We start from the raw sequence: 16,724 nt of genomic DNA on the forward strand, positions 1-16,724 counted from the left end.
TGGTTGTGAAACATGAGTGGTGATACAGAAATCTGCCAATGCATTAGATGTGTTTGAAAGAAAAATATTACGTAGGATCCTGGGCCCAATAAGTAAAAACAACAACTGGCGAATTAGGTATAATAGAGAAATATACGAGCAATATAGCGAACCAACTCTAGCACAATACACTAAACTGCAGAGATTACGGTGATTAAGACCTGTTGGAAGACCTAAAAAGAGATGGAAAGACGAAGTCGATGACGATGCCAGGAACTGCCTGGGAACGCGTTCATGGAAAAGAACAGCGGTAAATCGAAATGATTGGAGAAGCCTGTTGAAGGAGGCCAAGGCCCGATTTGGGCTGTAGTACCATTGGATGGATGGATGGTAACCGGATGAATCATTTTTCTATGCGACAGCTTTACGTCTGTTACAGGTATATCCAATTCTATAAACTTTATTTAGTAATCTTCCGAATCGTCGTTGGAAAAGAACGACGAATCAACTAACCTAACAATCCCTTTCTTGTGATTAAAAAATATCGGAATATACGCTTTGGAACAGGTTATTTTGTTTAGGAATCTAGTGATAAATTCTTGGTCTGGCAATGCTAAACGTTTTAAAAATGACCTTATTTCGATTTAAGCCAACTACCTTTATGTCTAAACTATATTTTTATACTCATTATCTTGTTGAAAATAAAAACCTATTCTGATAAGAAACAGTCTATCTACAATATTTTTCTTGTATTCCAAAACTACACAGTCTTAAAACTAAATAATACGCTGTAATTTCCATTTATGGTCCTGCGAACCGCCCTTGGAATTACTAATTTTAAACCAAAACCTATCCTACCGTTATTGTGCTTATTAAAATTAGATATAGCATGGTGTACCAATATCAACATGAACGACCTTGTTTAAAGTTAATAACGAACTGAATCTCTCTCTCTTGTCGTTTCCCCATTACTAAGTATCGTGATTTCTTCCAATATTCCTATCAATTTTTCTCCATTGGTCTCTATCTTCAGCTACCCTGAGAGATTCGCAGAATGAGTTTCCAGCTGAATTCCTAATTTGGTCAGACCATCTGGTTGGTAATCGTCCTCTTTATCTTCTCCCAGGAACGTTTCCAGAACTAGTTAGTCTCTCCAAACTATCGTCACCTCTGCGAACCACGTGACCGAAAAATTGCAGAATACGTTGAAACATATTGTGGACAGCCTTTTTTTAATCTCGGGTTGGTTTAGAATGGAAATGTTTGTCCTATGAGCTGTCCACGGTATGCGCAGCATTCTTCTTCAGGACCACATTTCAAAGGCATTAATTTTTTGGCGCTTGCGTCCGCGAAGAGTCCAAGTCCCTACCTCGTATAGAAATATTGAAAACACAATGGCATTCACCAGTCTCATCTTGATATTTTAAGAGATAGACCTGTCTTTCCAAACTTTAGTTAGGTGACTCATCGCATTTTTTGCCATACCAATACGTCTCCGAACTTCTGCTTCACAGTTACCATCGTTAGTTATACTACACCCGAGATAGACAAAATTCACTACAGTACGACAGTACACTATCTGGTATTACTGTAACATGTTAGTTAGTTGAATAGTGTGAAATCTGTTGACCACCATTATTTTTGTCTTAGCTTTATTGATTTTCAGAACAACTTTATTGCTTTCGTACCCAACTTTCCGCAGGAGATTAAACATTTCTTGCTCATTTGCTGCTATACGTGTAGTGTCATCAGCAAATCTCAAATTGTAGATTTTCCTACCAGCCACTGTTACTCCACCGTAAAGTCATCCCCATGACATGTTCACCATAAATGTTGAATAAGTCCTTGTCTAACACCTGTCTCGGTTTTGAATTGGTTTGAGAACTTCTGATCTAATCGTACTCTTGCTATATTGGACTGGTACAGATTTTTAATAAGTGTCTCCAGGTGCATTGGTGTACCCTGGTTCTACTAAAATGGACCACAGATTTATCCAGCTTACACAATCAAATGCCTTTTGGTAGCCAACGAAACATATAATCATAGGTACTTGAAATTTCCTAGACTTTTCAATGAGTTGTCTCAGGTTCAGGATTTATTCCCGTGTATCTTCACCCTTTACAAACCCCACTTGTTTCTGAGGTATTTGGTAATGTAGATAGGTTTTTAATCTATTTTTGATGATATGCAACAAGATTTTACTTGCATGTGTTACATTGGCGCACCCAGAATTTGTCTGAGGGGGTTTTGAAATTTTTTTATGCTACCTCCATTTTGAGTTCTTAAAATTTGGGTTTTAGTTTAATTTAAAGTACTAAAGATAGCAGTGCCAAAGAATCAGGTATCTATTATCCTGCCTACCAACTAAAACCACCCTCTCTTACTTGTGTACTCCGAAAGTGGGGTGGCCTCTGTAAGGCTGAAGACATTTTTGGAACACTCCCTTCTCTTATTTAGATCTTATCTATTGTTTTGAAGCTATTTTCTTGTGGCATTTTAAAGTAATTACTATTTTAATGGGAATATGCCATAATTGAAGGTTAAAATAAGTTTATTGACGTTAATCATTAATCCAACTTGTAAATACATTACATTTTGGAGACAGCTATCGCCGTATTCCCGTTCTCCTCCGCCAATCCTCCCGGTCCAAGACATGCTCCTCCTCAAACCTCTCTATTCCATCGCGTCCATGAGTCGAGGCGAGAAGGCCTTGCCTGTCGTAAGAGGCAACTAATGGTTAGGAATTGAGAGGTGGAGAGCCGTCGCTTGAGGTGTCTGGTTTGTAGAAACGCGCTCAGACGTTTAGGCGTGACGGTCACCGGTCTACACTCCTAGTATCCGAGACGAGACTCTCGGGGACCACTCTACTCTCATTCTAAGAGAACCAAGCGAGGTTAAACGAGCTGGGCCCGTACACACTTCTTTTGGCCTTACACCACCAATCGTGGTGTCGGTGTCCCGGCACGTACCCGCCTGGAGATTTAAGAGTGGTAGAGATCCTCGGCGGTGACCTGTCTACGTGCGAGGTGGAAATTCCTCTACCTGCGTCACCTGTCCGCCTGTGGGAGGGGATAACGGATAGGTGAGGTAATCTTAACACAGGTACTACGGGGGAGGTGGAGCCCCACTACACGTGCCTTGTCTACGTGGCGTGCCACCTTCATTTTAGTGTCGGACTCGTAGGGGCAGTGGTATCACTAATGGTCGTATGCCGAAAGGTAGGAAGACCGGGGTCCTGCCAAGTTTTATATTTGGAGGACACAAAACTTTTGCAATGCTCGGATGTAATTATAAACACTATTTCATTCCTCCGTACTTCCCGTCATCTTCAGATAATCTCTCGTACAGTCACAGGGTTCATACCTATTTCTTTATACATTCTGTTTCTCTCCACTGTACATATATTACACACCAGCATTGTGTGAGTAATATGTCGGAATATTCACAGTATAGGCATTTATCTGTATCTGTATTTCTGCACCTATGAAGATACGCCCTAAAACAGGCAATCTATCCAGTCCCTTAGGCTCGGGATCAGCATCTTGGTCCACTGGGCAACATCTTCCTTGTTGTTCCACTCTTCTTGCCATCTATCCATTGATCTTTCCCTTTTTTATTTTTTTTATAGCTGTTTTCAAATGCGCTTTTCTCTCATAGAGAAGTCTCTTTTCTACTGCTAACACATGCAGAGGAACACAACCCGTGATAGTCCACAAGACCGCCGCAGATACAGTCCTGTAGGCGTATGCTACTTGCAACAGACTCGTTCTGTTTACTTTTTCATAAGTCTAATATTAGGTATCTATATCTAAATATAATGAAAAATATAATTAATTATTGTGTATTAATTATTGTGTATTTATACAATAATTATTGTGTTCTACATATTTAAAGTGGTAATTTAATTATTCAATTAGCGTTTTGGATTTTTTGTATTGTGTGTGAAAGACAAGTTACATTTTTCTACTATTCTTTATATATTTTTTACTTTTAATGTACTGTTTGGGGGTTAACCCCCCCCGCCCGGGTGCGCCACAGATGTGTTATTAGTAATAGTGAGCGATAGTTTTTACATCTCGTAGTAGTTCCTTTTTTGTGAGATATAAATTGAGGTACACCAGTCAGATGGCCATTTTCCTGAATTCCAAACAGGGACACAGATATCATGAATGATATGTAATCCTTTGTTACCTAGTAACTGTAGTATTTCACCTAGTATTAAATCAATGCATAAGGATTTATTTTTCTTTAGCGATTTAATTGCATCTTTGACATCAGCGAGTAAGACAGTAGGTTCTCTAGGATAGTCAGAGGGCCACGAACTGAATACTGTGTTACTAATTGAGTTTATATCAAAATAGTAAACAGATCACTAAACAGAAAGAACACAGTATAATATAGTAAAAATGACCATATATATATATATATATATATATATATATATATATATATATATATATATATATATATATATATATATATATAAATGTGCACTCGTAAGTGAATGGGATATTTTCGGTCAATTTGGAGATAAAAAAAGAAAAGAGTTGTGCTACGTTATCGTTTTATTGAATACGTTTCGCCCACTGTTCAATGGGCATCATCAGTTCAATCTAAAAGAATGGTATTAGCGATACATCTAATATAAAAAAACAATTAAGTAAACGATCTTACCTTTAAAAGATCTGTAGCATTAAGATATTATTATGGTGAAGACACATCAAATATTAATTTACTAAATAAATCAGCAAAAACACAGAATGCCGGAAGATTCCCAATTTAAGTAATTTTATATTAATTTGTTTTATAATTTAACTTTTGAAAACATTGATGGATTCTAAAATCTATCAAAAAAATGTAATTGTCAATTTTGAAATGTTATATTAACAACGGCAAGGCTAGGGATCTTGACTGTCATGATCATATCATGCAAAATAAAGTATTTGAAAGTTCGAATGTCAGAACTGACAATCAGATGGTGAGATTAAAGGAAAAGTTTTGTAGATGCCAACATAAATGTTATGATATAATAAAAGAAGTTGAAGAAGAAACCAATAATTTAAAAGTAGAATACGGAAGAATCAATTTTGTAGTATTAGTGCATGGTAAATTTGGCTTACGTTGCTGATATCAGTTCTCTTATTTAATTCATTAGGTTGGTTCAAAATATGACACATCTCCATAAACTGTCTATTATTAAGGTTACGTTCTCTACAGAGAATTCTAACATCATCAAAATTCACAGTATGTTTGGTGTTGATTGCATGTTCTGCAAGGGCACAAGTATGTTTAGAAAGTTTAATGTCACTACAAAAAGTAAAAAAACTTTTTAAAAAAAAAAGTTTTTTTACTTTTTTTTTGTCACTTTTTCTAAAATTAAAACACCTCTTTCCTTTTTGGAACAAGTGAATGTAGTCTATCACATACCCTGTTCTGAATGTGATGCATGTTATATTGGTCAAACTGGCCGTTCCCTTAAAGGACGCCTTACTTCACATCGTATTTTTATATTAGATGTATCGCTAATACCATTCTTTTAGATGAACTGATGATGCTCATTGAACAGTGGGTGAAACGTATTCAATAAAAAGATAACGTAGCACAACTCTTTTCTTATTTTATCTCCAAATTGACCGAAAATATCCCATTCACTTACGAGTGCACATTTTTTTATATTAAATTAAACGGTCATATTCCTTAAAGATATATATATATATATATATATATATATATATATATATATATATATATATATATATATATATATTAATTATTTATTACTTCATACAGGTGTTGGTCATGGCGAAGATCTTGGATTTTTCTTTAACAGTCCTAATGACCCAGGTACAAAGTCAGACGAGCTAGTTCGATCTCGATTAATAACTATGTGGACAAATTTTGCTAAATATGGGTAAGAATATTTAACACATAATTAACATCAGACACATGCCTTATAGGCGAGGCAATGAAGCGGTGCAATGCCCAAAACTTACCAATTCTTTGCAGTTGGATGGATCTCAATAATATTTGTTGCATTCAACTACCGATACTCGGAGTTTTTGGGTCGCTGAATTCGAATATCATGATGATGATAGTCTCGATTTTGTTTTAAATTTTCATAAAATTCCAGTCGAGGCCCATCCTCGCAATCAGGTGCGTCGTAGACTATCGCCGTTACGATATTCATATTTAGCCACCCCAAAAACCACAGAGTAGTAACAATATTTAACTTATTTTCTTAAATTATTAATAAATTACAAAATCATCACATTGGAAAATACATTTTTATATGCAATTTTCATTTCGAGATTATCACTTTAGTTCATAAAATTTCTCAACGCTCTTATGAATCGAATGTAAGAAGTCTCCTCGAAGTCAATTCAACTGCAAAAAATTATTAGGTTTACTGCTTCATTGTCTCGCCTATTATGTTTTATAAATAAAATTAATATTTTTTTTTATTGGTACCCCATTTTGCTTATTTAAAGTACGCCGTAGCGGGTTTAAATTTAACTTTCAAACACGCGCGTGTTTTAAAGTTACCATTGCAACATCAACAGTTTTAAATATTTATCTGACCTGACAGGACTACATAACTTGTAACGTCAAATAAATAAAACATGAATAAAATATTACTAACAAATATTTAAAAAGCTTTATTCAAATATTTGGAAATCTTAATCTTTTAAATGAATGTGAAAAGTACAGTTAGTATTGTTTGAAATATTTATACTTCCGTTTTTTAAATCAGAGGAAATGCTGTTCAAATTAATACTACCGACATTCTCGGAAGCCAATGGGGTAGTACTTCCATTAATGACAGTCCTAATAATGTTTGAAATATTCTCATTCTTCTTAGAACAAGGATAGGTAGACTGATATACATCACAAATTTAACCATTTTACATTATTAGCTCTCATTTATTTTTTTTTTGTAGTAATAATACTTATATTTAAATATACAAGTATTAAGTGTATCGCCACCTTATTGGTTTTAGTCAAATCTGTAGAAATTGTAATGATAGAACAAGCTTAAAAAAATTACAGCAAAAAACAATATTTTTCGGCTCTTCTTCATTTACATAGTTGACAATCATTGATCGTATAAGAACGTTAAAAAAATGTATGTTATATTAATTTCAAAAAAAAAATAAACTTCGATACGATTATTAAGCAGTTATTTTTGGTGAAAAATATTAACAAATAACCCCGAAATTGCAAAAAAACTAACAAATATGTCCGATGAGTAAAATCATACTCGCGATATTAATTTTCGTGCGATCTTCTCGCCTTTCTTTCTCGCGATTCTCTTATTTGTAGGAATTGGTACAAGCTATCTATATCTTTGTAATTATGTAGAGTAATATATGGTTTTCTGGCGCTTCTTCAAAATGTTTTGCAATCAGTTCAACTAATTGTTCAGATGAATTATATTATATTGTAAATGCTTTGCATTATTATACACTTATAATGCTTATATTTTTTCTGAGATACTCATCCTATCATTGTATCTCCCATTTTGAAATTTCTTTGTTGATTTCTAATTGGTGGATTCTTCCCCAGAAATAGCTCAAAATTTTCTGTTCAAATTGGTAGCAACTGTCAAAGTCTTCCTCTTTGCTGTCAAACCATAGACTAGCTTCATCTTTCATCTTTAAGATAATTTTTGATCGTTTCTATAGCTGTTTCAAAATTTCCAATGCATTGTACTTTCATTTTTAAGTTGTTTATAAACGGCACTGGGTGTAATTTTTTTACATCCCCGCCAAACTATATTTTTATATCACCGGTATTATGGATGAGTATTTCACTTCGGTCTCCGAAATGTTCTTGATTTTTATTTTTTGTGACTTCTCTTTTTCTATTTGACCTTCTTGAATAGCGTTCTCCAACTTGATTTCCAAATTTTCCATTTTCTTTTTCTCGTTATTCTTTATCTCCTTAATTCTTTTCTCCACTTTTTCCATCTGTTGTAAAATTTCTCTCTTTATCCCTTTTACACATCCTGTAATTTCCTGTTCATAATTTTCCAGACGCTGTTCTATCTGTTTCGTTTCATGCATTTTTTTATCAATTTCTTTGATTGTTTGTTTTGTTTCCTGTTGATTTTCTTTCATTGTTTGTGTTGTTTCATTAATTTTTTGTGCTTGTAAATGCATAAGTTGTAAAAATTTTTCTATTCCCGATTTCTCCTGACTCTCTGTCTCTATAATTGTTGTTTCTAACATGTCTTCTTGTTTTAAAATTTCTTCTTGTTTTTTGTTTTCTTTGCTTTTATCTCTTGTCACAAACATTTGTTAATAATTTGTCACAGATATTTGTCATCAGTTGAATTGAATTAAATTAAATTAAATTAAATTGAATTTCTCAGGGTTCTTTACTACAAACAAAAATATTTTACCTTCAATTCGTGGCTTCTAGTATTTTCTGGATGCTGGCTTTCTTTAGGATAGACAAAAAAAAAATAAATAATATATACACAATTTATGACCTTTTAAAAAAAACACCATTTATTTTAATACTTTACTGTAAAAATTGTTCTAATTAACTTTCTTAAAAAACAAACAAAATTTTATTCTGTGAGAGTTATCTGAATTGTGAATTCAATTATTTTTATATGGTACAATGGTACAAATACAACGCTTATTTCACAAAAAATTTGAATGAAGTTTTTGATTTACTCTTTGCGATGTTCCCCGACGGAGACTGATTTAGTCTCCGGATTGTGTTCCCTCAAACTGTCCAATTCTTGAAACACGTGTGGCTCTGTTTCCTTCTTCCAAAACTGTTACACAAAACAGCACTCGTTCAGATTCTCTCCAAAATGAAACCTCCGACTCGTTGCACTCTTTCAGACAAATGGTTTTCTCGTCTCGACTGGTTATCTCGTACAAACTTTATATAAATTTTCTTTGTTTACTTACAGAGTTGGGAGTTTTTTCGGACACAACGAGTGTCTGATTCTCGACCTGGTCTCGATTCGCCTTCAACTATTCTGCTTTTACCAACTTAACTCACAAACAACAACTAGTACTTATTTTTCACATACGGTTCTCAAACTGGACTTCTCGTTCTGGATGGTAAAAACACGATGATTGAAATCTCCTAAATCAATTTTCAAATCGACTGTCCTATTCTCCTACCCTCGTTTTCCCTTGATAATCATACACATTCATTCTTTTTACCTATCTTCAAAATTTCCCATTTTTAAATTTTAAGAAATCAAGCGTGTTTTACCCATTTATTTTTTTCCCTAAATTAACAGAAGATAATACCGTCCAACCTTTCTTTTGTGTCTACAGGCAAATCCGTATTTGTAAAGGATAACGTCTAATTCATAGCATTACCTTCGAAGAAAAATAATATACAAACCATTGTCTATAAAACATTAATTTAAAATTGTTATCTGATACAAAACCATGTAGATTTATTTGTTAAATTTTAAACAATATTTAAGGTTGATCTGCACCCCCCAAAAGACAAACCCCAAATTCAAAAAATTTGAAAAAATTTGAGAAGGTATATGTGATGACTAGAAGTATTTTGACAACTTTTAAACAAACTTCATGTTTTCGTTTTTGAAAAAACTCAAAAAAACTACTTTTTCCAAGTATAAAGCGGGAAAACCAAACATAGGATTTTGTTAATTTTTTTTACAGCATCAAGATATGATTATAAGAAATACTTATGAATTTTTTGAAAATTTTTGAATTTACAGTTTTGTTCCAATAAAAAAAAAATAATATGTTTCGGCTTATAATAAAGTTACCGGTAAGAAACCGAAAAATTTTTTAATAACAACATATATAAAACTGTAAAAGTGGAAAATATTTGCAACAAAAAGTTAAATATTTTTTCCTAAACATATGAAAAATCTCGTTAAACAAGAATTATGTCTTGAACTGCCGCCTTCAAATTGTAATGTAGGGAGATGGCTCCATCTGAAGCAATGATAGTATTTATCATCGATAGATAGCATTACGTTCGGCTTCGAAACGCTTCAAGCGAAACGTCACACTAACAGGGTTGCCATATCAATTACTTTGTACAACACTTTGGCAGATAACAACAAAATTTAATAGGAATGTTATCGGTTTGAACTTTGAACCGGTCATGCTGAAACTTACAGAGTTACAGAATAGTATACTGCAACTTTTATTTTGAAAGTAGGATATAAAATTTACACTCTATAAGTAATATATCTATAAAAAACCTATTTAGTTTTAAAAACCTATTTAGGTGTTTCTAGTTAATTATTTTAGTATTTATAAAAATAGTGTTTCTTGCATAACCAGTGGCGTACACAGAATTTGTCTGAGGGGGGTTTGAAATTTTTTTATGCTACCTCCATTTTGAGTCCCTAAAATTTGGGTTTTAGTTTTATTTAAAGTACTAAAGATAGCAGTGCCAAAGATTCAGGTATCTATTATCCTGCCTACCAACTAAAACCACCCTCTCTTACTTGTGTGCATTTGACTGTCGCACGTACCGTACTCCGAAAGTGGGGTGAAGACATTTTTGGAACACTCCCTTCTCTTATCTAAATCTTATCTATTGTTCTGAAACTATTTTCTTGTGGAAACTATTTTTAAAGTAATTACTATTTTAATGGGAATAAGCCAGGAAGATTGACCATAAGCAGATAAAAACTGAGATAACTACTGAGTTTATACGAAGGGTAAAACAGCTGCTTCGTTTACACCTTAACAGTAAAAATTTATTTAAGGCACTAAACATCTACGCATGTTCCGCGCTTAGCTATTCATTTGGTATTGTTAAGTGGACAAAAACGGATATAGAAAATCCACAAGGAAAATAAATTCCTGTAGCTGGCTGTATACCATGTAACACAAAAAGAGGTTTAATCTTTCTATGTAGGTATATAGGTATATTTTTTAAATATACTTACATACAAAGATTAAACCTCATTTTAATATAGAAAATCTTCAGCGAAAAGTACGAACACACCTCACCAAGGCACAAAAACACCATCCTCGAAGTGCAGTAGAAAGAACTACATTACCGCGGTATTTCGGAGGACGAGGACTTATGGATATAAGTGAGCAACTCAAAAAACAAATTACTAATTTAAGAACTTATTTTCAGGTGCAAGCTGAGACATCTACTTTACATTGCGAGATTTGTGCAGTAGATCATACAACACCGATCAAACTGAGGGAACCAGAAATGCGCATAAACCATCTTATTAAGGACGAAAAAATGCGCACCTGGATGGGTAAACCTCTGCACGGGCGACATCCCAATGAGGTCAGTCAAGACCATGTCGACAATATAGCGTCGAACTATTGGCTGACATCAGGAAAGATGTTCCCTGAAACAGAAGATTCACTACTAGCCATTCAGGATCAGGTTATACCAACCAAAAATTACCTGAAATATATCATCAAAGACCCTCAGGTCCAGAATGACAAATGCCGATATGGATGTTAAGCTCAGGAAACCATCCAACATCTTACCGGGGCTGTCAGGCATTTGCTGCAACTGAATATAAGGAACGGCACGACTCAGTAAGAAAGATCATTCATTAAGAGATAGCTATCAAACTGGGACTTCTTTAAACAAACCATCTTCCATATTATCAATACCTTCCATATTAACAATATCATTAATTGATGTGGCGATACCCAACAACAATAATCTTCGTGTTAAACAGAACGAAAAAATCGCCAAGTACAGGGATCTGGAAATTCAAATACGAAGACAGTGGAGAATGGAAAGTACCCAGACAATACCTATTAATCTCTATACTACTGGAGTCATTCCAAAGAACCTCCTAGAAAACATATAAAAGCTAGGTCTGAATGAACATCTCTACAAGACTATGCAGAAAGCTGTAGTACTCTCAACGTCCAGAGGTGTACGAAAATTTTTGGGAGAAACTCCAACATACCAAGTCACCTAGGGCTCGATAACACGGAAAGAGTCCCACCAGAGCTCAATCCTTTTGATACCGTAGGTGTCTGGGATGAGTGAATTTGTCCCTTAGATTGATTGTGAGCGGTATGATTAAATCTGGGATACTAATACTCAAAAGCAAACTTAATTCCATGCACATAGTAAAAGCAATAAACACATATGCAATACCACTTTTCACATACTCATTTGGCTTTATAAAATGGTCGAATACGGAAACTGAAGAACTAATTAGACCAAATAGAACCGTGATAACTAAATAGACATCAACTACCCCAAATCGTACATCTAACGCATGACACTACCACGCACACAAGGCGAGAGAAGAACATCGTGTTTTGGAAATATCACCCACTACTTAAAGATAAAAAACAGCAAAAAACAAAGACAAAAATATATACAGCAGCAATTAAACCGGTGATAGCATACGTAGCGAAAGTAATATGTCTTACGAAAATAGATATAAAGAAAATAAAAATATAAATAAAAAGTAAAATAAAAAAAAAAAGTAAGAATTATGAAAAGCAAAATGATAAGAATAAACAGCCCAATAAAGCCCAAACAAGGAGAATATAGAAGACTAATGAAGCATGAAATACCACTAATAAGGAAGATAACAAACCTGAGACCAGTAATAAACAGACCAAAAGAAAGACATGTTCGCATGTTTTAAAGAACATTTTTGACGATTGACCATTTTTCATATAAATCCCACTAAAATATTTAATAATACCAGATAATTTAATTTTTACGCTATATTCGTTAATTTGTACGACGGGACGAACCGCTTGCGATCTGTTCGTTCGTTGCTCGTCAGGAACCACAGCCTGTCGGTTTTTGGGACGAACACAAAGAATGTTCGCAGAACTATAAATTATGTCTATAAATTGTTTCTGCTAAGTGTGTGATGAGATCATTTGGTTAAACAAAATTGCTGAACGAGCGCGGCTTATTCAAAAGTAACGAGAGAAATTAATAACAGATAATCTAAACAAAATACCGAAATGTTTAGAATAACGAAGTAAATTAATTCTCGGTTTGTTATTAGATACTTAGGGTATTGGATAGCCTGAACATAAACATATTTTCAACGAACTCTTCGCGAACAGCTCACGAGCAGTTCGCAAACAGTTCGGCTCGCATATGTGTACCCACCTTAGATTGCATGTATAAATTTAATGGTAATACGATATTCACAGATAGCGCCGCTAAGTACCTCTTTGTCGATAAAAATGTTTAGATAATAAATATGTGTCATTTTTCAATGATATGTGTGGATTATGTTCTTGCAAATGCGTAACTTTAATATATTCCGATTGACACAGAGGAGCAGTAAAATATTATACATAAAGATGTTGTTAAAGATATCTTTGCTTACTTGGTCTACTATGTATTTGATAAAATTACTGTCTACACAACTTGGCAACTCAGCCAATGGATATAATGATAGAAAACTGTAATTTATATTAGGGTTTGAAAATATTACAGAGTCATCATGTAGAAATCTACGATTAAGTTAAAAAAATTACCACAGTAGTATGCCGCAGTAGAGCCATCTCTAGGATCAGAAACAAATTAATCGAGGGTGAAGATCAACCTTAATACTTTCTAAATAACCCCGAAATGTTTTACCTATACAAATTGTTCTTAGAAACCATTCACTTCTGAAGTCATTGTTCTCCGAAAATTTCTTAATGATAAATCATTATATTTACAAATTCTTAACCTATACAGGGTATTGTATATTTATGATCTCACGGTATTTTGCATACAAAATTTTATTTTATTCTTGATCTATTTTAGGATCATAACAATATAAATATATATAAATATATATAAATATATATAATATATTTATATATTAAATATATGTATATAAAGTAAGTATATCATTGCGTAGAATATTAGACTATGTTATTTTTAGTGAACCAACTCCAAAAAAAGATGGACTGCTTCAAAACGTGATATGGCAAAAAAGTACCAGCAATATAAAGAAACTCCCCTATTTGGATATTTCAAATAAATTAGAAGTAAAATACAATCCATTTGAAGCTAACATGGCATTTTATGATAAGGTTTATAGACTTCAGGGAGCTCCTCCACATGATACTTATTAAATATCTCATATTAGTAAGAAATACACGCATTTAAAAATGAAACAAATGTCATTTCCTTAATATAATTACCACCATAAAACTGAATATGAACTGTGTGAATATTGTAATAAGAATTACATTTTACATTTGTTTTGAAGTTTCGACATGACCTACGTATTTAGATTTGTAAAATAATGATATTTCGTTGCAGTCAACTTTTGGATTTTTAAAATGTTCAAAAGTTTTGTTATGTTTCAAAATTTAGGTTCAAACAGACTTCCTTAAAGGCGGCATCTAACTCAGTAAGCAGAGTTTCAATCTTTTTTAAGTTATTTGTTATCAGAACTACATCGTAGGTAAGAGTGCATTTCTCAATCATAAATTAACAAATCAACACGAAGAGAAGAACTAGATTTAAAGAAACGAATGTGCTATTTTTTTCATCATCATCATCATCATCCAACCTCAAGAGTCCACTGCTGAACATAGGCCTCTTCCTCATGTTTCCAACCCCGTCTATCTTGCGCCGCTCTTATCCAGTTTTTATTGAGTCTTCTTAAATCGTCAGTCCATCTTGTAGGTGGTCGACCGACGCTTCTCTTGCCTTCCCTTGGCCTCCATTCCAATAACCTCTTTGTCCATCGCCCATCTGTCATTCTGGCTATGTGTCCTGCCTATCTCCATTTTAGTCTGGCTATTTTCTCGATGATGTCAGTCACTCCGGTTCTTCTCCTGATGTCTTCGTTGGTTATTCTGTCTCGCAGAGTTATTCCTAACATGGACCGCTCCATTCTTTTCTGCGTGACTCTCAGTTTGGTAGCTGCTGCTTTTGTTAAGGTAAGTGTTTCTGCTCCGTACGTCAAGACTGGGAGGACGCACTGATCAAATACCTTTCTCTTTAGGCATGTGGGCAGCTCACTTTTAAAAGTTTCTCTCAGTTTTCCAAATGCTGCCCACCCAAGGCCGATTCTTCTCTTCAGTTTATGAGTCTGGTTATCCCTGCCAATCATAATTTCATGTCCCAGGTATTTATATCTATCTACGAGTTCTATTTCTTTTCCACCAATATTGATGTTCTGGATGGGTACCAAATTGGTCATGATTTTTGTTTTCGAGATATTTATATTTAAACCTACACTTTCTGTAGCCACAACGAGTTCCTGTACCATCTCTCTTGCCATACCTAGATCTTCAGCTATTATAAGTATATCATCGGCGAAACGTAAGTTGTTTAGATATTCTCCATCTATTTTTATTCCCTTTGTCATCCAATCCAAATTCTTAAAAGCATGTTCTAGCACCGTATTAAAAAGTTTAGGTGACATTGGGTCTCCTTGTCTAACCCCCCGTTCTATTTTTATGCGATTACTGTTAGTATATAATCTGACAGTGGTTGTTGCCTGCAGGTATATTTTGTATAATAATTTAGTATATCTATAATCTAACCTGCATTCTTTAAGCGCCTGTAATATTTTGCTTAGCTCAACTGTGTCAAAGGCTTGGTGAAAATCGATAAATATTAGAACTAGAGGTTTATTGTATTCCACTGCTTTCTCTATTAGGGTTTTTATACTTTGTAGATGGTCATTTGTTCCGTAACTTTTTCGGAATCCTGCCTGTTTCCTTGGTTGCTATTTTTTTAAACAAAATCAATCGGAAACAAGTGAAAACATCGATAACAAAGGTAAGTAACAGATAGATATAGTAATAAAGAAATGTTGTTAAAATAACAGGTAGTAAGTACAAAATGAGTTGGAAAGTAGAATAAAAATAATTCACAAAAATCAAATAGCACAAAATATAAAAATGTAGTACAATGTTAATAAAATGATCAAGGTAATATGTGTGTATAATCAATATATGATATTAATCAAAATAGGTAATACAAAAGTACCTAGTGATATTATAAATTATAAAAGTAGAAATAAATTTAAACATTGCTATCTAAATTTAATCAAATTTCATTATGTTAAGAATATTGCAAAAAAGCCGCAGGGCCGATCAATAATAAATTGAAAAAAAAAGAAACAAAACTTATTAAATGAAACAAAATAAAATTTAATTAAACAAAAGTTATAATTATTTATTATCCGTTTTGAAGTTGACCAAATGTTTTGTGTCGTTATTAAATGAAGAAAAAATGCAATATTTTGACTGTAAATAAATTAGAAATTAATTTAAATATTACGAAAATTAGCTGGCTTTACTCATTGCTGTTACCTGTACAACGAAAAGAACTTACCTTTGAAATATTGGTGTATTAATCGTAGAAGGTAGTAGAATAGTAGCTGCGCGTCGCAATACGGGCGCGCGACTCTAAAAAAGGACGTACGTATTTCAGTACGCTGTCTAGATAGGAAGTGTGTCGCTCTTAATACAAAATAGTCAGAAACTCTCTAACCATATTTCTAGGTGGTCCGTAGAGCAAGCGAGTCAAGTACACACTCATAAATCAAGTTTATTGTATGGCGCTTTTGAATGGCGATAATTCAACTAAATGGTCACAGAAATTTGATATTTTACAGCTATTTCTGTGTTAGCGACGTAATTTCCAAAATAATAAAAGATAAGTCAATTTATTTGAACTTAAAAACAGACTACATATTATGTTTAAGCCAGTTTAACAATGAGATTTTACTGTATAGCAGAACATAATATATTTTAAATAAGTACTTAGAATATACCTTTAAATAAGATGATAATACAGAACAGTAA

At 33.5% G+C, this 16,724-nt stretch overlaps 1 protein-coding gene across 1 annotated transcript in view; it reads left to right on the plus strand.

Annotated features, from left to right (window-relative positions):
• The window catches only part of LOC140447601 (carboxylic ester hydrolase-like), a 95,347-nt gene extending 81,285 nt beyond the window's left edge, over window positions 1-14,062 (plus strand). The window contains exons 9-10 of the mRNA XM_072540351.1: window positions 5,770-5,890; window positions 13,838-14,062. Coding sequence (XP_072396452.1) covers window positions 5,770-5,890; window positions 13,838-14,030 — 314 coding nt within the window. The 3' untranslated portion in view covers window positions 14,031-14,062. The remainder of the gene's footprint in view (window positions 1-5,769; window positions 5,891-13,837) is intronic.
• The last annotated feature ends 2,662 nt before the right edge of the window (window positions 14,063-16,724 follow it).

Source organism: Diabrotica undecimpunctata, chromosome 8 (genome assembly GCF_040954645.1).
Source record: "Diabrotica undecimpunctata isolate CICGRU chromosome 8, icDiaUnde3, whole genome shotgun sequence".
In the NCBI taxonomy this organism is placed as follows: Eukaryota; Metazoa; Arthropoda; class Insecta; order Coleoptera; family Chrysomelidae; genus Diabrotica; species Diabrotica undecimpunctata.